The following is a 24,657-nucleotide window of genomic DNA, read 5'->3' as shown; positions in this document are numbered from 1 at the left end:
AGATGTTCCTAAGGGTAATCGCAAGCAATCAATGAACGAGGTAATGGCATTAGGTTTTTTTAAGCTGCAGCATGGGCACCAGCCCATTAGGTTCTGGTGGAGATGACCGAGACATTGTGCATCAAGGCAGTCCCAGCCCATAATTAATCTCATCTGGGCTGGAGTTCATGGGCTCCCCCTGCCAGCACTTAGATTATGCGGGGTGCTCATGGGGCTTGTGTGTCTGTGTGTGAGAGGTGTGTACACACATCGTGTTGAGCGGGGGGAGATACAACAGCAGCATCTAGGAGGCTTCTGCCAACTACAGACATCCTGTCTTCCCCCGAGGCTCCGTCACCATGACATGAGGATGGAGAATCACTGAGATGGTGATGCTCAGCACAGCCCTTACCACAAATGTTGGTCCAAGAGAACGAAGTTCCTTCCCTTGCTCTGTCGCTACAGCTCTGTGCTTCACCTGCTTCCTGTGAAATAGGGATAGTGCCTCTGTCCTCTGACGAGGAGCAGTTTGGGATGGGCCGAGAGGCTATACAGACAACAGAAAAGGAGTTCTACTGTTCACACAATTGTATTCCTAAAAAAAAGGTAAGTCTAAATGTTTTGCATGCATTAGGATCATTTATTCTTTAAAGGACCAGAAATGAACCCTTTATTTATTTATTTATTTATTTATTTATTTATTTAACAGAGAGAGGGAGGGGGTGCAGCGGGAGAGGGAGAAAGAGAATCCCAAGCAGGCAGCGCAGAGCCTGACACGGGACTTGATCCCACAACCCTGAGATCATGACCTGAGCCGAAATCAAGAGTTGGATGCTCTAACCGACTGAGCCACCCAGGCACCCCATGAACCCTCTTTTTTAAAACAAAAAGTCTGGGGATGCCTGGCTGGCTTCGTCAGTGGAGCATGTGACTCTTGATCTTTGGGTCATGAGTTCGCGCCCCACATTGGGTGTGGAACCTACTTAAAATGAAATTAAAAATAAAACAAAAATGTAGAAGCTGCTTTTAGGCAAACAGGCTTGAGCAATGGAAAGTAGAAAGGGCCCACAGCGACCCCCTGGCTGAATACAGACAGGCCCAGCAGGTGACCCACCTCAAAATATCCAAAGGCCCTAACTAACCAATGGGCTACTTACCAAAAAAGGGAAAATTCCATACATCACCATACCTCCTCACCTTGCCTCTTCAGAAACAGCCCCCACCCACTACCTCATTGCAGACACCCTCTCCTTTGCTGTCCTGCTCAGTGCTCCCTTGCTGTGTATTCAATAAACATATCTCCTTTATTCTGTCTTGGGTGAAGCCTTTCACGGCCCATGCCACAGGCTTCCACACGATCATCGCCCCACATTTGGGGGCCCCCATCTGATCAGGAGACTCACCACATTTAGACACCACAAAAAAGTCTGTGTGAAACTAGATGAACCATTTTGTAATTGAACTGTTTTGTAAATTCAAAGGTTTATAAATCTGATCTTTCTGTATTTGAATTTTAGTTGGCTGTCAGAATCCTTCTAAGTAAAGCAAGATTTTTTAATGGAAACAGCATATTTATTGTCCTAGGAGTTTCTAGCTGGAAGCCATTGAAAGAGGGTGGAGTATAGCATGCTACTAATTTAATTCAGCATTGCTTAAATCTTATACATGCTGAGAATCTGGATAAACTCAGAAAACTCATTATTGTGCCACATTTCTTTAAACCCACATAACATCAGGGGAAGTTTAATCCCTAAGCTTTTGATTCATTTAATTTTGCTCATTAAAAAGTTGTTTTGCAACCCAGTCTTGTTTCCAGAAAAAACTATGACCTTTGTTTTTGGAAAACTGTAGTCTTGGCTCATGAGAAGGGGCTGAAATGCGAACTCTGGAATACACAAGTTTTGGAATGCTGCTACTGAACACATCTTCCTTTAGCGCCTTCCTTCTGCACCACCACACCCCTTTCATCTCAAAAATCTTCCAGTGGCTTTTTTTAGGAAGTCCCATTGGACCATCCAGCTGAACCCAGCACAAATCTGCCCCAGAAGACCCTCCAGCTTAGGAGGGTTTGTTGCCCCCTCGAGACTGGGGTCTTCTTCCTTGCTGCCCGCACAGAGAAGCATTCAGATCCTGTCTCATTTTAAGGATTCCCTGGTAATCACTAAAAGTAAAAAGACATGGGAGAGAAGCCCAGCTAACAAATACTGGACACTTACAAAGGACACAAAGTTCACCTTAAAGGTTTTGGTCTGTGGGCGGCCAGCAGTAGACTGGCCTGACCCCTGAGGCTTGGCTGAGAAGAAGCTGGAAGAGCCCACAGGGCTAGACTGAAACATGAGAGCCCCAGCCAGGCTGATGAGTATCAGCCCCCTTCAAACCAAATGGTTTTTATTGTCTGTTTGACCTTTACTTAAAGCAGCACAGTTGAGAGCTGAAAGGGACGTTTTGTCTATTTCCGGGGGGGGGGGGGGGGGGAGTCTATTTGCTTGAAATTTCACAACTTTCAAGATACAAGATCCGAAAATGTTTCCGAGAAAATAAAACAGATCACAAAGGGTGACATATGACATGGAGAATGCCTTCAAAACGCTGGGGAGAAATTATTTTCAACCTGAAATTCCATACAAGTGAAAGTATTAATGAATTTGAGGGTTGAATAAAAACCTTCGGATATGTGAGGGCTCAAAAACTTTAGCTCTCATCCTCCCTGTCTTAAGCCACTAAATGGTGTGCTCCTGTGAAGTAAGGGAGTTCATCAAGAATAAAGAAGGCATAGGTCCATGGGTACAAGTGACTGTCTTAGAATCCCTGGATTGGAGACAGCCAGTTATTAGTCTCTCAGAAGCTCCAGAATGATCCCTCTGGGCACCTCCTCAGATCTCCTTGTCATCTCTCATATATCTAAGCTACTGGTCCAACCTGACTGCCTAATGCTTCCCCAGGTCTCCTGCCTTTTGCTCCCCTCCCTCAGTATGTCTTCTCCCAGGCTTTATGCCCCAAGAGACAGCATAGGTGGAAAGCAACTTACCCCCATACTCACTCCTTACTCTGTCCTCATCTGGCTCCTTCCCACTCCCCATTGCTCCAGTAGTGAAACTTGCTAATATCACTGATACTCTCCTGTTTGGAGAAACTTGTGGGTCCATCTCAATATTTGCCTTACTTGAACTCTGTAGCATGTAGAACCTGTTGACCACTCTGGCTTCCTTCTGACTTAGAATATTTCCAAGTAAGTCTTTTCATACTGCTCTAATGACAGGTTACTAATTTCTTCAGCCTCCGCTCCCACACCTCTTAAATGTAGAGTCTACACTGGTCTTCTCTCTCCAAATCCTCTTGATTTTACCTCCTTGTTTAACTATAAAATCAGTCTGCTTCTTTCTAATCCCACTGCAACTGCCTTGATTCAGATCCTCCTTATTTGTCTCTATTATGTAGTTTCTTTCTACTCGTTTCCTTGCTATCTTGCCCCCCTGCTCCTAATCTGTTCTTCAGTGTAGCTAAATTAATTCTAAAACAAATCTGAACATGGCAGTGCCCTCCTGACAATTTCAATGTTTCATTACCTGTAATATTCAAACTCACACTATCTCACCTCCCGGCCTAGAGTCTAGAAAGAAGTACTGCTTCACACCGGTCACCTGCCTCGCTCCACCACTTCTCTTCTTGGCTACCTCCTGCCCATCCTTCCAGCGCAGCACAAACCTCCCTGCTTTCTGCACCCCGACCCACGCATGCATCGGGCCAGACACGACCCTCGGGTGGCTCCACGGTCCAGGACTGAAAGTACTCGCGTTCAGGAGTGTTCCTCCTCAACGTGAGCACTGCCAAGGCGGCAGCTGTCTCCGACTTCTCTCGGTGCAGCCAGCCCCGCACCGCACTCAGGTTCAGCAAACGGTGGCCAAATCAATGAGAGAATGGGTAAAACAAAGGAGCGTCTTCTTTTCCTGGCGCTGTTCCCATGCAGCTGTGAGCCTGGCTCTTACTTCCTCTGAAGGCTTAGGACAAGAGGCGGGAGAAAATACTGCGCCTTCGCAGAGCGGAGGAGGGAACTAAGCGGCTAGGAGCCGGGTGCCAAGAGCGCGGCCGGAGTGCGCAGCCGCGGCCCGCCCCGGGGGCCCCGCCCCCGAAGTGCGCTCGCTTTTCCCCAGGCGCGCGCCGCTTACGTCACAGCCTCGCCTCTCCCCTTCCAAGCGCCTCCACGCGACCCGGAAGTTGTACTTGTGACGCTGCTTTCCCTCTCCCACAATACCTCGCGCTCTTCCTTTCCAACCAGAGCCCGGCGGAGTGAGTATGGGTGCTGGGAGCCGGCGTCGGGAATCTGGTTCCATCCTCGCTCGGGATTGTGCTGACCGGGACAGCGAGATTTCTCTGAGGCCGGCCCGGGATTCCGCCTTCTGAGGGGACGGGAATCCGGGCTGTTTAGGGGCTCCCGTAGCCTGGGAGGGAGACTGGCCAGGCTTAGGGGAGCCGAGCCTGCAGGGGTTTCCGGGGCGGGAGCATCTGAGGGGCGCGGATGCTTTCGCCGCGGGGTGACCGGCTTGGCTTTGCCGATACCTGGGGCATCAGGTGCCTGGCCGAGCCCTCTGCACCTGGACGCGCCCCGAGGGTGGCAGCGTGAGGCGGGGCTCGGGAGGGAGGAGTTGGCTTGTGCTGGTTCCCACTCTGTTCTGAACTTCCTTGTCCCTGGGTTTAGATGGCTCCCGCGAAGAAGGGTGGCGAGAAGAAGAAGGGCCGTTCTGCCATCAACGAGGTAGTGACCAGAGAATACACCATCAACATTCACAAGCGCATCCATGGAGTGTGAGTATCCCTGCAGTCGGCCGGGTGCCTTCCTGGTTGGGGGTTCCCGAACTCATGAGTCTGGTTGTCACTCGGAGGTCTGTCTAGTTGTTGAAAAGCTAGGTGGTCTAGAAATTGGGTCTTCTTCGGAAGCCCAAATCTATATTCCATGGCCCCTATTTAAGGTTTATAGGATTTAAAGTGTAATCCTTGGAGGTTAATGACTGGAAACAAAAGATTGAATAATAGTTTCTGGGAGAGCCAATTGAGGGGAACTTGGTGATGATAGTCATTTCATTCGGTGCTTTGTAAACTGAGTAAACCTGGGCAAGCTAAAGGGTAAAAGATGTGTATAGGAAGGAAAGCAAGCTTTTAAAAATGTCTAAAGTAAAGCTAACCAATTAACTAAAAAAGCTGTGTCCAGCCCAGGATGCGAACACTTAAAGATTACTTTATACTTTAGTTCCTGACCCACACAAATATGTACTAATATTGGTTGAGTGGTAATACCGGGAGACTATTAGACAAAAAGAGAACGTATCAGTGGAGTTAGAGGGCAGTATTTGTGCAAAGGATACGTGGCTCTTGTGGATTTGTGATGTACGAGAATATTGGGAATGATTTTGAATGTTGTAGTTCTTTTTTTTTTTTGTCTAGGGTTTGGTTTTTAGTCCTTAGGCTTAGTGAGTTATTCCCCCTTCTGCATATGTGCTTACTCCTGCGAATGGGACTAAATATTTCTTGAATACTGTTACTTAGAATATTTTTTTAAAGATAGAATATTTGTTCATTTTAAAACCTACATCCACAAGCAAGCCCATTTCTCCCCACTAGTACATATGTATATTTCCTATTTGGCTTCATCACATGCTTGTAAAGAGAGAGAAAGTAACCTTAAGCTAAAGAAAGAATTATTTTGGTTCGGTATCTATAGCCCCAATTTGCAAAAACTTTTCGAGTAGTTCTGCCAAGGTTCTAACCAGATAAGATTCTCAAGTCTCATTGACTTGGACTTAAATAATTTTTCCTTAATTAAAAGTTCACAAAATGTTTCAATAGGTAAAAGACACCAAAAGCAAATACAGAACTGAAATGAGGTGGTGACTGATTCTAGATTCTCAGGCATTGAGGTGATATTTTCACACTGATCTTTACATAGAAACAACATTGAAATAAGCTGGAAAGTTGTTTGGCTTTTAAGTCTTGTCTGCTTTCCATGCTGTAGAGTCTTGGCAAAATTTCTCGAAGTAAAAATAACATTCTAATGTGGAGCCTATTAGTGCCTAAACACTAATTTTGTTTAGCATATTAGCTGCAGCAGTCTAGCCAAACAGCTGGTCAGGTTAAAAATACAGCTTCAAAATCAAGACCAAATTTTAATTGAACTGCCTATAGATTTTTACATTGGAGCCCCTTATTTTTGTCTCCTCCTGAATGTCCTGCTCTTGAGGACCAAGTGTCTAAGGTCAGAATTTTGATACTAAGCTCCTCAGAGTAATAGAGGAAAGTGGTAGCGAAATTCTTGGGCTAAATTATAGTCCCTGCCTTTTGGGGAAAAAAACACCACCTTATTAACTGGTTAAGGTAAAAACCCACACAAATTCTTGTCCCCTTAACAGCCATTCTCTTAAAATGGCAGAGTATGACTGGCAACCAGAAACCTGGAGCGAGATTGGTTTAACTTTGTCCCCTGGAAGTCATGGGCCAGGGCTGAGGGGTGGCTGTAAGTAGGTTTGCATGTTGGTGAAGAGCTTTGGGGAAGGCCTGCGTGTGCAGAAACAGGAAAGGAACATCTCTGGGTTCTGGCTGATACTGCCTTCAAACTGTCTGTGGATAGAAGTGAAGTCCCTAACAGTGGACATTCTGTCCCCAAAACTTCCACTGGAGATTTCAGTAGTAACTGGCCCAGAGAAAAATAATGAGACCTGGTCAGCTGGTAACCCTGCTTCCCATCTCCTAATTTTGTATGTATATACCTCTATTCAATGAGAAGTGCAGTACTCCTGGGTATACCTACAGAATTCTCTTCACCATTCCTCTTCCAGTCATGTTCCTGCATACAGGAATACTAGCCCCAGAATCATAACAATACAGAGGACTAGCCAGAGTCATACTAAGTCATTAGAAATAAAAGTTTCTTTGAGAAATTGCCTTAGTATGGTTTTTAGAAGATCAGCAGAGAGGCCAGATTCCCCTAATACAGTGAGCAAACATCAAAGTTCATGTTTCTCTCCCTTTTTTAACTTTAATCTTGGGTAACATTAAATGCACAATCTACTAATAGTAAATACATATTCAGATAAGGGATACCATATCGCTCTTCTTTCATTGGATAGATCTTGAAATAGCAGTGGACTTGAAAGATGATGAGGTGACAGTTGGGGAGGAGCACTTGTTCAGTCTTCATTTGAAACACTTGGAAGTCTGTCTTGTTTCCTTTTGCGAGGTCTTCCTCAGAAAATGCAGGCAGTTCAGAAGTAAATGACCAAAACCACGAATCTCTCCTTGTAGGATACCAGCACTCTTGTTGCAAGTTCTTGAACAGCATCCAGTTCAAGAACCAAAGTGACTTCCCTTGCTGGCGTTCATTCGAGGCCAGTCAGCCTCTGAATCCTCTGACTGGGAGATCCTGATACCTCATATAATGCAATTCCTGGGGGTGTGCAAGTCAGTAGCCCCGGGAAGGAATTTGAAGAGTCGATTTTTGTTCTCTCCTTATTAGCCTGGAATTCCAGGCCATGCCTTCCAAGGCTTTTACTTAAGGAAGATGATTATAGTTTTAGTCGGGGCAAACTGGTATCTGTCTTTGAGTTTTCCTTTATTATTTTCCTGAAGTAGGCTCTTTTCACTAGTGATTGATGGGGTGACTCACATTAATATTATGAATGCCTGAGGGAGAATGTTTATTTGATTTAACAAATGGAATGCAGTACTAACTGGACTCCTGGGATAGTCACCGTTCCAGAACTCGTAGCGGGAGCCACTGCAGACAGATTGTGCATAAGTGGGATATTGCCACACCTGGATTTCTCGTGAGATCCACAGTGCCATTGCAGCAGCCTCTTGAGTCTCGTGGAAGGCACTGTTTTGATGTGGTTGTTTGGGGGGATTTTTGATAGCACATGTTACACAGCAAAACATTCTATTCAGGCACTGAAGTGTGGAACAAAATTTCTTGCACTGGGCATTCTCTTATCTCAGGAAAACTATTTTTATGAGAGATTTAAATGTGCAGTAGTAGCCACATTGGGCCTGGTACTTTACTGAATTCCCGTGTGTGAGCCAAGGAACATCGTGTTCTGGGGTCTCCGAGATGGCTTCTGGGTCAAAAATCCAGTGCCTTTGTGCATTAATCCTGCTTGGGAGTAACCACGTTTCCTTCCCTCGTTTTGGGAGCATATCAAGCACTTAACTGAGTATTAGGCACGGTCCTGGACTGTGCAGATCGGGAAATCAAAGACCCTATCTTTCTAGTTCACTTAGTAAGAAATTGAGATACAAAATGGCAAAAAGTGCCAGGTGGAAAGTCAGTCAGTGGGCGAAAGGGTGCTGTTTTAAAGGCCACACAGATGATGGGACTTGGGAAAATCGTAGGTGTGAAACAAGTTTTTCAGGCACTGTTTGCTTTGTTATAAAACTCCCAAGTGAAGACCTGAATCCTTTGGCCATTTCTCAGCCCTTCCTTGATGGGTAACAATTGATAGTTTATTCTTCATTTTTCTGTGGAAATGCTTATTCGTTTTACTTCCAAAGATTCCACAGTCTTGTGCTTTTCTTATCGCTCCTGTAGCTTCTAACTTTGTGGTTCCTCCTCACATCCTCTTTTTAAATTAAAGATTTATTTACATGAGAGAGAGAGCCGTGGCAGGTGCAGAGGGAGAGAGAATCTTAAGTAGACTCCATGCTGAGCATGGAGCGCAACACAGGGCTCAATCTCAGGACCTGATCCAAAACCAAGAGTCAGATGCTTAACCAACTGTGCCGCCCAGGCACCCCTCCTCCTCACATCCTCTTTCCATCCTCTTAATGTTGAAGAGCCCCAGGACTGGGTCTCTTTTCCATCTATGCTTGGTAATAGCAACTGGTCTTAGGGCCTCAGACATACATCTACTGTTCATTTGGGTATTTAGGCATCGCAAACCAAACTCTAGTGTTCATCTTCTCCCCTGACTTCTGCATTTCTCTTGTGGCTTGCCTTGTATTAGTCATTGTCAAGTGAGCATGTCCTTTTGGCTCTGCCTTCCACAGTTTTATCAATTGCACTGGTCCCACCACTATTCTCTCACTTGAATGGTTACAGTTAGCAGCTCCCTGCTCCTGGTTCCCTCCTTCACCCCCAAACACCTGGTCCACTCTCAAACCCTCCTGGCTTCCCATCTTATTCTAGAAGCCCAACTTCTTGCTCTGATTCCACATGAGCTGGCTACTTATTTACTTAATCATACCAGGCATGTACCTGATTCGGGGTAGCTGGGTTTTTTTACTTTTTCCTTCTGCCTGAATGCTTTTCTCACAGATGTCTAAATGGCTGCCCTCATGATCTGCAGATCTTAACTCCAGTATCATCTTAGCCATCTTATTTAAACCTGCATTCCCTTTCCCTCATGTTCCCGCTCTCTCTTCCCTGGTTTATTTTTCTCAATAGTACTTGATACTATCTCATGTACTCCATGTATCACCTGCATATAAGCTACCTGAATAACTGGATTTTGTCTGTTGGACCTACTGCTGTTATTTCAGGCATTTCTAGATGGTCAAGTGTTTAAGTGAGTGAACTGAGCTTGCTTGATAGGTTCTAAAAATAGCAAGGAGGCTGATGAGGGTAGAGCAAAGGGAAGAGGGGGAGACGGTAAGAGAAGAGGCAGAGTGGGGTGGGAAGGCAGTCATCTTTCATAGGCATGTGAAATCACTGAAGATTTCAGAGCAGAATGTTTAACTCTAGCATGCTCTGTGTGTTACTTTTACTGGATTTCATAAAATTCACTCCATCTAACAAAAGTGGAACACCTAGTATGTGCCGGGCCCTGCATTGGGTTACAGAGGTGAATGGTTGACCTGGCCCCTTCTCTGACCTTCACAGTCCTGGGTGGTGGGGACACCTTCTTAGACTTGGGTCTTTCCCCCACCCCCGGAAATGGCCTTCACTTGTCCAAATGCTTGACCATTTCAGCCTGTAGCAAAGTTCTGGCTTTTTCACATTGTTTAAAAACATGAAATTCAAATGAATTTATGTACCCTCATGTAAACAACAAGTTAATAGTATTTAAGTGTTGGAACAGACATGAGTTAATGACAGTGTCTGACACATGCCGACAGCTTCATAGAATTAACTGTTGTCAAGAGGAAATGTGTACAATTTTAGCCAAGACCAAGTTAGTAACCTTTGAATTAGTATTGAATGATCTTCAAAAACATGCCATGTCTTAAGATATAACAATCTATATTTTGATCTGAAGACACTTTTATAGTATGTGTATTTTATGTTCAAGCATATCCTATCAGCATCTCTTAGGATCATCTGCAGAGCTCCTATCCCACATCACTGAAAGTGGATTGTGCATTTTCTGTGTCCCCAGTATTAATATCAGCTGCTGGGCATTATACAGTAGTGGAAAAGGGGATTATGCCTACCTTAAGGTTTGGTTTAGATTTTGTTTTATGAAAATAGGACAGCGCATTACATATTTAATTTTGTGCTTATTTAATTCATTTATTGACTTTGAATCTCAGGGGTTTCAAGAAGCGTGCCCCTCGGGCACTCAAAGAGATCCGGAAATTTGCCATGAAGGAGATGGGAACTCCAGATGTGCGCATTGACACCAGGCTCAACAAAGCTGTCTGGGCCAAAGGAATAAGGTGCTAAAATTATTTGTTACAAATTTTTTTTAGAAAACTTTTATAATTACACTAGCTTTTAATCAACTCTGCAGTTTCTGTAAGTTCAGTAATTAGCTAATGCATATGGAAGTATTTCCTTAAAATGATGATGGCTCAAAGGGTGGGGAAGCATCTGCAGGGAAGCCCTTTGACATGGCATGTGAACAGAAACCCAGGTGATGAAGGAGCCAGCAGTGTGAAGGCTGAGTAAGAGCATTGCATGAAGAACAAATTTGGTGTGAGCTGGGAACAGGTGGTGAAGGTGGACTAGAATAAGTGACTTGAACAGTGAATGAGGACGGAGAGGTAGGACGGGGATAGACCATGTGGCATCTAGACATAATGGGGAATAATTGGCACAGTGGTTTTTAACAGTGGGCAGTTTTGCCCACCCTCCCTGATTGGGGGGCTGGGCATGTTTGGTGTCATTCCTGGGGATTCCCACAGGTCAGGGGCTCTGCTACACATCCCACGGTGCACGAGGCAGCACCCCCACAACACCCCTGACCCAGTTGTCAGTAGTGCCAAGGGGTGTGCTTTTCGCTGTGGAGGGTGATGTAAGGTGCTGGAGTAGACCTAGGTGATCAGGCCAGGGTGGGGGGGACACACAACTGTCTGCATCTGTGTGGTATTTCATCACTGGAATGAGAGACCTGAGATTCAGCCCTGCCGTGCTAGCAGTGAGCGTTCTTTGTAGAGGAGATGTGTCTGATAAAGGAGTGGCCAAAGAGGTCCCTTAAGATGATGATGATAGAGGTGGGGAGTGGTGTCACAAAAGCCAAGAGGAGTCCTGAGTTTTGGAACGCTTTGTGTCCTCAGACCAATTAAAGGAGATAGGCCACCGTAATGCTGCTGTGGTTGGTGAGAGGAGAGGCTTGTGTGTATGAGAGAGGGGAACGGAACAGTCTTTTCTGTTGAATGTAGCCTGCAGAGTGGTGTTTCTGCAAAATTACATTTGACTATAGACAAATCCTGTAACCACGATGTGGGTGTTGGTGATGAGGGGAAAGACCTAGCATGTTTGAGCCTGTGTTTCTGCGTAGGTTGAGTATCAGTGGTTGCTGCCTGCTAAGACCAGTATATATCCTGAGATGGTAGCATTTAACGTCCACCTGTGGGGATATATATTTTCCAGGGAACTGGGCCTGTAGCGCCTGAGCAGATGCACATAAAGGACAGAGCATTAGAAGCATGTTAAAGATGTGGGGATAGGAGGCGTCAATACTGTTGGCAGCTATTTTCTTGATAGGAAGCATTGACTTGAGCAGCACGTTCATATTTTTATTAGGAATGTTCCATACCGTATCCGTGTGCGGTTGTCCAGAAAACGTAACGAGGATGAAGATTCACCAAACAAGCTCTACACACTGGTTACCTATGTACCTGTCACCACTTTCAAAAGTAAGTTTTACTCCATCCTACAAAGCTGCTGTTTGGATTAGAAAAGCATCCTTACCCTTTAGAACCCGAATTCATCTGTCTCAACAAATACTTAATTGTGCGTCTATATACCCAGCATCCTTCTAATAGGGAAATGGGTAACAGGCATAATCAGTAAACCTTCGTGTTAGGCTGTGGGGCAATGGAGGAAGATACAAAACAGGTCCATATCTGGGTTGTAAAAAGGTCATGGAATACTAGCCTAAACCGTTTACTTCAAGAAAAGGTTTTTGGAATGTTAAAAGTGTGAGGTGTGGGTATGGAAGTTGACTGGCTGTCTCTTTTGCAGATCTGCAGACAGTTAATGTGGATGAGAACTAATCGCTGATTGTCAAATAAAGGTATAAAACTGCTTCGTGTTTTGGTTTTCCTTTTTTAGTTGCAGTATACAGTTGACTCTTGAAGAACATGGAGGTTAGAGGCACAGATTATAGTCAACTACCCAAAATTTACCAATAAAGCAAGCTAGAGAAAAAATATTAAATCAGAAAATATATTTACAGTACTCTATCAAAAAAAAAAATCCACGTGTAAGTGGACCCATGTAATACGAGAGTCAGCTGTAGTATCTCTGTGCAGTTCCAATTACATAGGATCGTTTGGACGGCTTTTCCTAAATGGCATGCCTGTGCCCCTTCTCCCCAGCCCCTGGGATTTCTGAGTATTTGGGTAGAGCCTAAGCATGTTTTTAAAGGTGATGTGCTGGCCTGGGAAAACCTTTTAGGTATCTGGGACATTGGAGGTATACTGTTAATTCCAAGGAACATTTTCTAGAGACTGGCATGTAGAACTCCATTACCATTGGCCACCTTTCACATTTGAACAAGTTTAAATGATGTAATTGATAGATTTAATGAACTGTATTTGATAGTATGTCCCTAAGCTTCTGTCTATATCTGTGTTGAGTATGCTTGTCAAAAGGTATAGAAGAGTCTGATTGATTTTTGATGGGTAACCATATATATGGCTTAGGTGTACAATTCATATGTACAGCTTACCTTTTTGTAACAGCCCCCTGAAGTGTTTTTAATCCCAGTTTACATGGACCTGAAGCTCGGGGCGGGGGCGGTTAAAAATCAGCTAAATTCAGCCTGAAAGCAGTGTGGCAGGGATTCTTAACACCCCTGACATACTGAGTGCTGCTCTAAAGAGGTCGCTCTTTTTGAAGCCCCAAGGGTGACGGTAGTACAAGCAGTGGGGGTTAAGGACCACCTACCGTGTATTGCACAATTCACGGAGGAGCATGGCAAGAGATACCCCTAGACATGAGTATAAATTATAAGAACCGAGTCAATACAAAAATTTATTTATTAAAAAACTTGGAGGCCAACATTGAAAGCATGGTTTGTACACAACATTTTTGTAAGGACAAAGTGAATACAACCAAATATATTAAAATGGTTTCAATTACCAGCATTGAAACAAAATTAGTGCAAAAAAAGCCAAATACAATTGCACAGATAGTGGCTCTTGGATCTTGAAAGTGAACTTGATTTGTGACCTCTCCCCCATTATCCAAGTGAAAAATGAGAGCTTGGGCTTTTGTCTGTGGTTTGGTATGATACATTTGACTCTTCTGTTCCATCTGAGAACGAAATCATACTAGCATCACAGCAGAAGTGCCCCAAAATTTCAGCAAATCTGATAAAAGTGAAATTGCAAGTCACGGCATCAAGGGAACTAATGTATAGATACCCTATCGCACTGTAATATCCAACTAATAATTCTCTTAATAAATAGAAATGCTTGAGGGTTGCATCAGTTCCCCTGGGCACAGCTGTGGCTGTCAGGCTGCTTATCCAGATACCCAGCATGTAAAATACACTCAGAATGAATTCAATTAAAATCTGGATTTTAGGGCTGACAACCCACAAAACTCTTCCGTGCTTTGGTATGGCAGACTCGTCTCTGCAAACTGCTCTCCTGCTACAGGTTACTCAGCTTGAGTTCAGGCTGCGATTGGCGGCTCATTTCCAGAGTTTTGAGACTGTACTGATTGATCTTGGCATTTTCAAGTTTGGATTTAATGTCCAGCGGCTTTTCAAAAAAGTTGACTAATGACTGTTCAGTCAGAAGTGAAGCTAAAATATGCTCAAGGGACACAGTCCAGTCCCCTTCTGCCTCTTCAGGAAATGTCTGGGAGTCCTGGGCAATCTTGCCAGGGCTGGTGTCTGCAAAAACCGAGTCCTGCTCTGGAGAAAGAGCTGGAGCCCGCAGCTCCTCCCCGCCTTCCTGGGAGCAGCTTCCAGAGCTGCTGCCTCGCTGCCCCACTTCCCCGATCTGCAGCAGCAGAGTGGTTACCGTGGCGATGGCTTGATACAAATCGTTTTCTTCTGGATCTTCATGGAACATACTGTACAGAGTTTTACAGAACTGGATAAATTCTCTCTGGAATTAAAAGTACATATAGCAGCATAACCAGGACGGCAGTATAATGCATTTTTTTAAACTTCATACTAAGTTCTTAGAGAAGACCACATCGTACTCTTTGAAGCAGATTACAAGAAAAGGCAGTTGGCCCTTCTACCCTGAGAACATACTACTAACAGTGACTCCAGGGACTTTTCACCACACACTGCAAAGTGTGCTATTTGTCTAGAGAGCGACTACTCAGAAAGGTGTGCACGCTTTAATCCAGCAAATCAATCTGTAGAAATGGATCCAAAAGCTAGAGAGACTTGTTTATAATGGTGTTTAATCTAGGATTTACAATAGGAACAAAGTTAGAAATGGCTTAAATACTATGACTAAATAAAATTATAGCTTGTTCATCTGATAGGAATACGATGGGGTAACTAAAAGCCGTAAAATGAAACAAAACAGTGATGCCTGATGCTTTTTCAAGTTATAGCCACACTGCTGCTCAGCTGGGAGAATCTGAATGTAATGTGATGAAAGTTCCAGTGGGACTTAGCTATATATTTACTCTGGGGATAGGGATATGGTTGAGAACTAATTTAGGAGAGCTCTCCATGATTTTGAAGTAAATGAAAGCAAGGTGTTAGGACAGCCTATTTTTGTTCATAGCAAAAACTGATGTCACGTATATCAGAATGTTAGTACTGGTGGCTTGGGGGGATGAGATTTGACTTTTTTTAATTGAGGTGTAATTGATCAACAGCATTGGAATGTGACTATATCCAAGAGGTAGAATGAAAACTTGAAACTCCCCAACACTTCTGAAATACTCAAGGAAGTGTTAATGCCACATATTCTGTAGTCAAAAAAGACCAAGAAACACTGCATGCTAAATTCCACTCGTGAAGGCTCACAGTACACATCAGCACCAAAAAGAAAAATCCTTTAATAAAGGAACATTTCCAACTTGAAGCCTACATTTCACAAACTTTGGGAGGAATCTTTTTCAAATAAAAACCTAGCCCCATCATGGCACTTCAATGTAGGCTAGATACTGCTCAAAGGTTTTGAAGAGCCTTACCAGTACTGTATATTATATAGCCAATGATTTTTAAGAAACTGAAGAGAGAGCAGTAATCCCTTCTAAGGGAAGAATGCTGTATCCACAGTGCCCCCCACCCCCAAATGCTATCAACTCTAGGCAATAAATCATCACAACCTAAGTGAATATAGGAGTAGGATATAGAAACTTGATAGGATGCGGCACAGCTCCTGCTGTAACGAGTTTCGAGTATCTAGTGTATCTGAATGGGTCACAGTTTAAATAGTTGCCTTTTAATCACCACAACATTCAGCTCCTGAAGTTAGAAGATCCTTTGATTATGGCTTTGGCGGTTGAGGGGCCCCAGCTTAACTATCAAGCTTACCTCTGAACAAATCATTTGGCAAAACCTTTAACTCTGCACTTAGTCCATACCTGGCTCATTTTGGGCAACTCTTTATCTGTTTTATCTTTTTCTTTGGCTAAATCCTTAATCATTTGCTTCAGCTGTTTCTGATAATCAGTTGCACCACCTGGAGACACAGGAAACACAATATAAACTTTAAGCTAAAATTCAGTGAAAGCAAAAAGGAACATCGGTAGAACCAGGTGGTAAGGGAGGAATTCCACCAAGCAAATTGCACAAACTGAAAACAGAGATTACATATTGCAGAGTTTGATCTACAACTGACTGTGAATGGAGTGTGGTGGCTGGGTGACTTCTTGCTACAAGAGAATCCCTGAAACCTTAGGCTAGAGGAATAGATATGGTGGTGGTGGCGGGGGGCAGTCACCCAGTACACTGCAACTTAAAAGGTTTCTGGCCTCTGAAAGCAGTGGGCTGTTGATTCACAGGAGGGAGGGAACTAGGTAAGTCCTCTTCTAAGAGCTGTGAAATTGCTAACGATTGCAGCGTGTGCCTGCTGGAAGATAACGAAGAGAGGTACATACCGTTTGACTTCCCAAAAACCAGGGGTCTTGACGTCGACAATAGAGGATTCTTTAATGGTGACTGGCTGTCTCGATCATTTTCAGTGAGTGCTTTAAAAAAAAGTTACATTGAACAAATCATTCCATCTTACCCCAAACTGTCAGTAATTCAGCTTTTGATGTAAGAAAGAAGTAAAGGCTAAGCCAGCAGCCTATGGGCTGCAGGGACCATGAACCCAGGTGTACACCAAGCACCATCTGGATACAGAGAGTAAAGAAAACATCTTACAGACCAGGTAATGCCTTTTTTAAATTTAGATACTGTTTTAATTAATGAAATACAAATTCACAGGACACTGCCAATACTGACCTGGGAAAATGTAATAAAATCCTTTCCTAAAACTTAAAATATATGTATGTATATACATATAAATTCTAGAAATAAATGTACAACTAGATTTCTGGATGGTGGAGTAATCATTTTCAATTTCATGGCATTTTTTCTATAGTGAGCACATACTGCTATACTTGCTAAATTTTTAACAACAATTGAAAAAAATGACTGAATCCAAAGCATTTTATCATTACAAGTTTTCTTGAAATATACAAAAATACAGTCAGAACATTATATTGCTGGTAATAGAAAATGGCACAGCCATTTTGAAAAACAGTCTGGCAATTTGTTGAAAAGTTAAGCATAGGATTACCATTTGAACCAGAAATTCCACTCTTAACGTAAATACCAAAGGGAAATGAAAACATACCCACTCAGAAACTTGTACACAAATATTTATAGGAGCATTGTTCACAAGAGCCAAGAGGTGGCAACAAACCCAAGTGTCCCGACTGATGAATGGATAGATTAGGGCATACCTATCAAAGGGACTATCAAATTCATTTATAAAAGGAATAAGCACTGAGACATGCTACAACACAGATGACCCTTGAAAACAGAGCAGCAAGACACAAAATGGCACATTGCATTATTCCATTTATAAGAAATATCCCAAAATAGGCAATTCTATAAAGACAGAAAGCAGGGCAAAATGGATGGATTGGGAGCAAGAGCCAAAAGGGTATGGGCCTTTCTAGGGTGATGAAAATGTCTAAAATTGCGATGATGGTTGTATAACTAAAGATACTAAAAATCACTAGATTGTGTATATTTTAAAAGAATGCACTGTACGGTGTGTGAATTATAGATCAAAAAGCTCTTACGAATAATTACAAAGTAGTATGGACACAGGATCCTCATATTTACTAGTAAAGCCACTCAGAATAAATAAAAGGCAAAAATCAGTTGTAATCCAACAAATATCCCCAAGATGGCACCAAAGCCTTGATAAGCTACTCTCCTCCGTGTTTAGGAGATCAGTTTCCTGCATTTGGGGGGTGGGAGGAGTTTGGAGTTTTGGGTTTTGGGGTTTTTCTGTAAATGATATTAAGTCATTTTTCCAACCTTGTACAAAAATTCTACACAGTGGCACATGTGAGCATCCACTCATATTGAATAGGAGGAAAATTGTAAGCCCTGGATGGTCCTTGGGGCAGTCATGATATTAACAGATTTTTTAGGTAACAGCTGCTAGATGTCAAGAGGATACTGGGTCCCTATGCCTCAGAAAGGTGAACTGTATACACAAGTCACTAACAAAATGCTCTAACAGAAGACCGATACAACCAAATGTCATGGGAACAGAGAGAGGAATGGTTAATTCAAGTGGAGAGCAAGTGTCCAGAAAGGAGACAGGTAAAGATTCAACAGTTGCAAGGAGCCAGAAAGGCCAGCCAACCATCTTTGCAATCTGTAACATGGAAACCACCACCACCCAGACTGGGCACTAGGGGACACTGGAAGAGGCTTGGAGCTCATTGAAAAAAGTCAGTTATCAGATACTGATGGTCAGAAATATAGATACAATGCATTAAGGGACAGTAGTAAAGGTTATTTATATACAATCTTTAAATGGCCTTTTGACCTTTCTACATGAGGTATCTGAACTTTCATAAATGTAACATTTTTATGTTCTAAGTAATATATAGTCTTGTAATTCAAGACTATAAATGAATTAAGAGACATTTCTATTAAAGTTTTCATTGTGTCTCACTTCAAATACTGCACAAGTTAACATCTCTTGAAGGATTTACATTTGCTAGCTCAAACTTGTTTTAATGTGGTAGATAATTTCATGGCTTCAATAAATGCCACCAGCAGGGAAGTCTCTTCTCTATGGCTTCAAGGGCTTAGATTAGTTGGGGTGCATAGTTTTCATTCTCTATCATTGTCATCACCACCACCATCTTTGTCACTTTCTAAATGGGATTCTCATGGAGGGGAAAAGCCAGTTCTACTGTGTCTTATCTCGGGTAGAAGAGTACGTACACTGCTTTCAACACAATTTGGCCTTCAGATGCAGGTGAGACACTACAGTGATTAAAATAATACCATTCGAGGGGCGCCTGGGTGGCTTAATCGTTAAATGTCTGCCTTCGGCTCTGGTCATGATCCCGGGGTACTGGGATCGAGCCCTGCATCGGGCTCCCTGCTTAGCGGGAGGCCTGCTTTTCCCTCTCCCACTCCCCCTGCTTGTGTTCCCTCTCTCGCTGTGTCTCTGTCAAATAAATGAATAAAATCTTTAAAAAATAAAATAATACCATTCGTCATATTTTTTCTTGCAAAAGCAGAATAGTGCCTTCCTACCCTTCCACAGTGGTTGAAAACAGAAATCAAATTACAGCAGCCAGGACTTGCATTTGGATTAATTAGGAATTCCAATATACCCAAGTTTTTCATAGGAAAACCAACTAAAGTATCCAACTTGGGTCTCAGAAAACCACTTGAGGGCGCCTGGATGGCTCAGTTGGTTGGGTGGCTGCCTCCGGCTCAGGTCATGATCCAGGAGTCCTGGGATTGAGCCCCGCATCAGGCTCCCTGCTCAGCGGGGAGTCTGCTTCTCCCTCTTCCCTCTGCCTGCCACTCTGATCTCTGTGTCAAATAAATCTTAAAAAAAAAAAAAAAATCACTTGAGATGTAACAAGTACTGGATGCTGGGATCAAATCCATTTTAGTGGCTTAACAATTTAGGTTAATACTGGGGATTTTCAGCACCTAGCTCTTCTAAAATGTTCAATGCAATATTACAATATCACAAAAGTTTTTAGGAGGTTTGTATTCTACACCTTTCATATTTTTCAAAATCCTCTTTTGCATTTTCAACTCCCAATCTAAAGGACAGATCTTTTGTGTAGCTTAAGTGGTCCATCACCAAAGTGAATGTGCCTGATGTCATTTCTGGTGTAGTTGGTATCAGTACTGCCTAAGTTGTTAAACAAGAATGCAGTCTTATCATTTTCATGTGTCCTGTGAAAAGCTGACCTTTGTAAGTTTCCTTGGCATGTCATTGCATTATCAGAATCATTATTTCCTCCAACTGACTTATCCATTCTCTGAGAGAAGTTCTTGATCTTGGCTGGATCCATTATTAGGACTTGTAAATAATGACCTCTTCAAAACAAGCTATCACCATTAGAAACTGTTCGGACAAGAGGTGGAAGCAAGTGTCATTACCAAGAATTTGAATGGCTCAAATGTGTTTTACTTAAAGTGTGTGTAATCAAACAGCTTCTCCCTTATTGACAAATGTAATGTTGAATTTTTTTTTGGCTACTATGACTGGTGTTTGAATCTAATTAATATGTTTTTTAAAGATTTTATTTGAGAGAGAGAGAATGAGCAGTGGAGAGGGGCAGAGGGAGAGAGAGAGAAGCAGACTCCCTACTGAGCAGGAAGCCTGATGTGGGGCTCCATCCCAGGACCCTGGGATCATGACCTGAGCCAAAGGCAGACGCTTAACCGACTGAGCCACCCAGGAGCCCACTAATTAATATTTTTATATCGACCTCTGAAACAAATAATGCAATATATGTTAAGAAAGAAAAAAAGAAGAAGAAGAATGTAGCAGGAGGGGAAGAATGAAGGGGGGGAAATCGGAGGGGGAGAAGAACCATGAGAGACGATGGACTCTGAAAACAAACTGAGGGTTCTAGAGGGGAGGGGGTTGGGGGGATGGGTTAGCCTGGTGATGGGTATTGAGGAGGGCACGTTCTGCATGGAGCACTGGGTGTTATGCACAAACAATGAATCATGGAACACTATATCTAAAACTAATGATGTAATGTATGGGGATTAACATAACAATAAAAAAAAATTAAAAAAAAAAATATTTTTATATCGAGTATTTCAAAATAACAAAGCTTTTCCTCTTTCGCACACAGATACTGCTATATTTGTCTACAGTTACATTTCAGGATTCAAATTCTAACACTGGCTAAACATCACTGATTAAGTATTTAAAACCTCATTCTTGGTTGTATTTTTGCTTAGAATCCAAACTCTGTTAGCACATGTTAATATATTTTCATGTGTGCTTTCAGTTTTCAGTTAAGTCCATTCAGGTTTTCAACATGAAACCCTTTTTAAAATAACTATCTTGGGGCGCCTGGGTGGCTCAGTCATTAAGCATCTGCCTTCGTCTCCGGTCATGGTCCCAGGGTCCTGGGATCGAGCCCTATATCGGGCTCCCTGCTCCGCGGAGAGTCTGCTGCTCCCTCTCCCACTCCCCCCTGCTTGTGTTCCCTCTCTCACTGTGTCTCTCTCTGTCAAATAAATAAATAAAATCTTTAAAAAAAAAAAAAACTATCTTTAATCAAATGGCAAATTGGAATTATCTAAGATTTTTCCTTTTAACTCCACTTCTTGACAAAACCCTTCTTTTAAACAGCAATGCACTTTGGTGTCTGTAAGGCCTCAAAAAGAAACCTATTTCTTCACATAAAGAACACAAGACTGGAGCAGCCCAAACTGTATTAGATTGAACACTTGAAGATCAGGTCCAGACCAGCAGGACCCCTGTGGAGAAGCTGCTCTGCAAACATAACAACATATTCCCTAAATCTCAGCATTTCCAGGAGGAGCTGGTGACGTCAGCTCCAGGCTCGGTATGCTCTTTTACAGAAAGCCTCCAGTGTCTACTTTGTGCTCATTTACCATTTCCAATATAGCATTCTTGGTAGCTTGCTCTGATACTTCTTTCTAAGGAATCTAATGTTCTTCCAGGAAATGGTCTTCTGGACGTCCAATTAGTATAATTAACTGAGCAAAATGACCAATATCTGTAGATTTATCAATCTGCAGTGAAAATCCCTGATTTAATAATCTTCTGGAATACTGTTCATCCCAACTTCACCTGATATAGCATCACATCATCTGGACTATTTCTTTTCTATTTCCTCTGCTAAACACACACTGTTGCAATCACTATGGAGCCAATAAAGAGAGCTCTTCTGGAACTGTGAGGGCCTGGGCTTAGCACTTCCTTGCTTCCTGAGTTGCATCAGAGACCTTTGTAAAAGCAAGCTCACAAAAGCCCTTTGCCCTCCATAATACGCTTGCAGAGTTCCAAGAGCTCTGCACAAGGTGGGTGTTTGAGGCTTTGTTTTGTACCATGTCTCCCTCATCTGGCAAATGAGACATGACTTTCTGCACATACAAATTCAAACGTGTAATCCTCAGTATACTTCCTAATTAGTGAGTTAGATTTTTTCCCCCACTAATGTGTTTGTCCCGCCTTTACTCAAAAAGTTATGATGGAGGGGACCTGGGTGGCTCAGATGGTTAAGCATCTGCCTTCGGCTCAGGTCATGATCCCAGCGTCCTGGGATCAAGTCCCGCATCGGGCTCCCTGCTCTTTGGGAGCCTGCTTCTCCCTCTGCCTCTCTCTCTCTCTCTCTGTCTCTCATGAATAAATAAATAAAATCTTTAAAAAAAAAAAAGTTATTATGATGGAAAGTAAATATTTGTTAAATTTAAATTAAAACGAGGCAAATGTATTGTGAATTTTCATGGCCTTAAGCAAACTGATGTCTAAATAGAGGTTTTTAGGTTGTCTGCATTATTAAGACTTTTCTTTAACTGCATCAAAAATTCAAATGTTAGGGGTGCCTGGGTGGCTCAGTCAGTTAAGCGTCTGCCTTCAGCTCAGGTCATGATCCTGGGGTCCTGGGATCAAGCCCTGCATCGTCATTCACAATAAAAACTCTCAACAAAGTAGGTCTAGAGGGAACATAGTTCAATGTAATAAAGGCCTTATATGAAAAACCCACAGCTAACATCATACCCAATGGGGAAAAATAACTTTTTCCCTAAGGTCAAGAACAAGGATGTCTCCCTCACCACTTTTATTCAACATCCTACTAGTAGTCCTAGCCACGGCAACCAGAAAACAAAAAGAAATAAAAGTCATGCAAATCCATAAGGAAGAATTAAAACTTTCACTATTTGCAGGTGACATGATACTATATAGTGAAAACCCTAGAGGCTCTGCCAAAAAGCTACTAGACTACTAGAACTAATAAATGAATTCAGTCAAGTCGCAGGATACAAAAATCAATGTACAGAAATCTACCGCATTCGTATACACTAATAATGAAGCAGCGGAAAGTGAAATTAAGAAAACGATCCCATTTACAATTAACCAAAAATAAGATATCTGGGAATAAACTTAACCAAGGAGGTGAAAGACCTGTACTCTGAAAACTATAAAACATTGATGAAAGAAATTCAAGACAACACAAAGAAATGAAAAGACATTTCATGCTCATGGTTGGAAGAACAAATATTGTTAAAATGTCCATACTACCCAAAGCAATCCACAGATTTAATGCAATCCCTATCAAAATACCAGCAGCATTTTTCACAGAACTGGAACAAACAATCCTAAAATTTGTATGGAACCACAAAAGACCCTGAATAGCCAAAGCAATCTTGAAAAAACTGGAGGTATCACAATTTCAGATTTCAACTTATATTGCAAAACTGTAGTAATCAAAACAGCATGGTACTGGCAGAAAAAGAGACACATAGATCAATGGAACAGAATAGAAAACCCAAAAATAAACCCACAAATATATGATCAATTAATCTTCAACAAAGGAGGAAAGCATATCCAATGGGAAAAAGTCTCTTCAACAAATGGTGTTGAGAAAACTGGACCACTTCCTTTCACCATACACCAAAAAAAACCCCTCAAAATGGATTAAGGACCTAAATGTGAGACCTGAAACGATAAAAATCCTTGAAGAGAGCACAGGCAGTAATTTCTCTGACATCAACCGTAGCAACATTATTCTAGATAGGTCTCCTCAGGCAATGGAAACAAAAGTAGAAATAAACTGTTGGGACTACATCAAAATAAAAAGCTTCTGCACATCAAAGGAAACAACCAGCAAAACAAAAGGCAATCATTGGATTGGGAGAAGGTATTTGCAAATGACATACCTGATAAAGGGTTAATATCCAAAATATATAAAGAACTTACACAACTCAATACCCAAAAAACAAATAATCCAATTTAAAAATGGGCAGAAGACATGAATACACATTTCTCCAAAGATAGCCAGATGGCCAACAGACACATGAAAAGATGCTCAACATCACTCTCATCAGGGAAATGCAAATAAAAACTACAGTGAGTTATCACCTCACACCTGTCAGAATGGCTGAAATCAACAACACAAGAAACAAGTGTTGGCGAGGATGTGGAGAAAAAGGAACCCTTGTGCACTGTTGGTGGGAATGCACACTGGTGCAGCCACTGTGGAAAACAGTATGGAGTTTCCTCAAAAAATTAAAAATAGATCTACCCTATGATCCAGTAATTGCACTACTGGGCATTTACCCCAGAAATACAAAAACACTAATTCAAAGGGTATATATGCACCCTATGTTTACTGCAGCATTATTTACAACAGCCCAACTATGGAAGCAGCCCAAGTGTCCATCGACTGATGAATGAATAAAGAAAATGTGGCACATATATATATATATATGCAATATATAATACAGTGGAATATTATTCAGCCATAAGAATGAGATCTTGCCATTTGCAACAACATGGATGGAGCTAGAGAGTATAATGCTAAGCAAAATAAGTCAGAGAAAGACAAATACCATGTGATTTCACTCATAGTGAAATTTTAGAAACAAACAAGCAAAGGGAAAAAAAGAGACAAACCAAGAAACAGACTGTTAACTACAGAAAACAAACTGGTGGTTACCAGAGGGAAGGTGGGGGGATGGGTGAACTAGGTGATGGGGATTAAGAGCACTGAGTAATGTACAGAATTGTTGAATCACTCTGTTGTACACCTGAAACAATATAACACTGTATGAAGATATATAAAAAATGAGA

General features: G+C 42.3%; 2 protein-coding genes across 12 annotated transcripts in view; one reads left to right on the top strand and one right to left on the bottom strand.

The window, feature by feature from the left end:
* Positions 1-4,137: 4,137 nt before the first annotated feature.
* RPL31 (ribosomal protein L31) lies at positions 4,138-20,703 on the top strand. 4 transcript variants are annotated; one of them, XM_036087947.2, is made up of 6 exons: positions 4,138-4,266; positions 4,676-4,782; positions 10,492-10,617; positions 11,927-12,039; positions 12,368-12,419; positions 20,684-20,703. In XM_036087947.2, exons 2-5 carry the CDS (start codon positions 4,676-4,678, stop codon positions 12,397-12,399), a joined length of 378 nt encoding a protein of 125 aa, XP_035943840.1. In that variant the 5' UTR covers positions 4,138-4,266; the 3' UTR covers positions 12,400-12,419; positions 20,684-20,703. The 4 variants fall into 4 exon arrangements, with proteins under 4 accessions (XP_035943840.1, XP_035943841.1, XP_077912915.1 ...); XM_036087948.2 differs by having other exon boundaries at positions 4,252-4,355; XM_078056789.1 differs by lacking the exon at positions 4,138-4,266 and adding an exon at positions 4,402-4,588.
* Positions 13,369-24,657, bottom strand: part of TBC1D8 (TBC1 domain family member 8) — a 103,673-nt gene continuing 92,384 nt past the window's right edge. For 6 of the 8 annotated variants that reach the window (XM_036087938.2, XM_036087939.2, XM_078056786.1 and 3 more), the window contains 3 exons: positions 16,430-16,519; positions 15,914-16,011; positions 13,369-14,466 (listed from right to left, as the gene is read on the bottom strand). In XM_036087938.2, coding sequence (XP_035943831.2) covers positions 14,005-14,466; positions 15,914-16,011; positions 16,430-16,519 — 650 coding nt within the window. In that variant the 3' untranslated portion in view covers positions 13,369-14,004. Of the gene's footprint in view, positions 14,467-15,913; positions 16,012-16,427; positions 16,520-24,657 lie in introns of those variants that run through there. The other 2 variants (XM_078056787.1, XM_078056788.1) reach the window with 1 other exon arrangement.

This window comes from Halichoerus grypus, chromosome 10, assembly GCF_964656455.1.
Source record: "Halichoerus grypus chromosome 10, mHalGry1.hap1.1, whole genome shotgun sequence".
Lineage (NCBI taxonomy): Eukaryota > Metazoa > Chordata > Mammalia > Carnivora > Phocidae > Halichoerus > Halichoerus grypus.
Note: the sequence above shows the minus strand (reverse complement) of the source record. Positions and strands in the feature narration are given on the sequence as shown.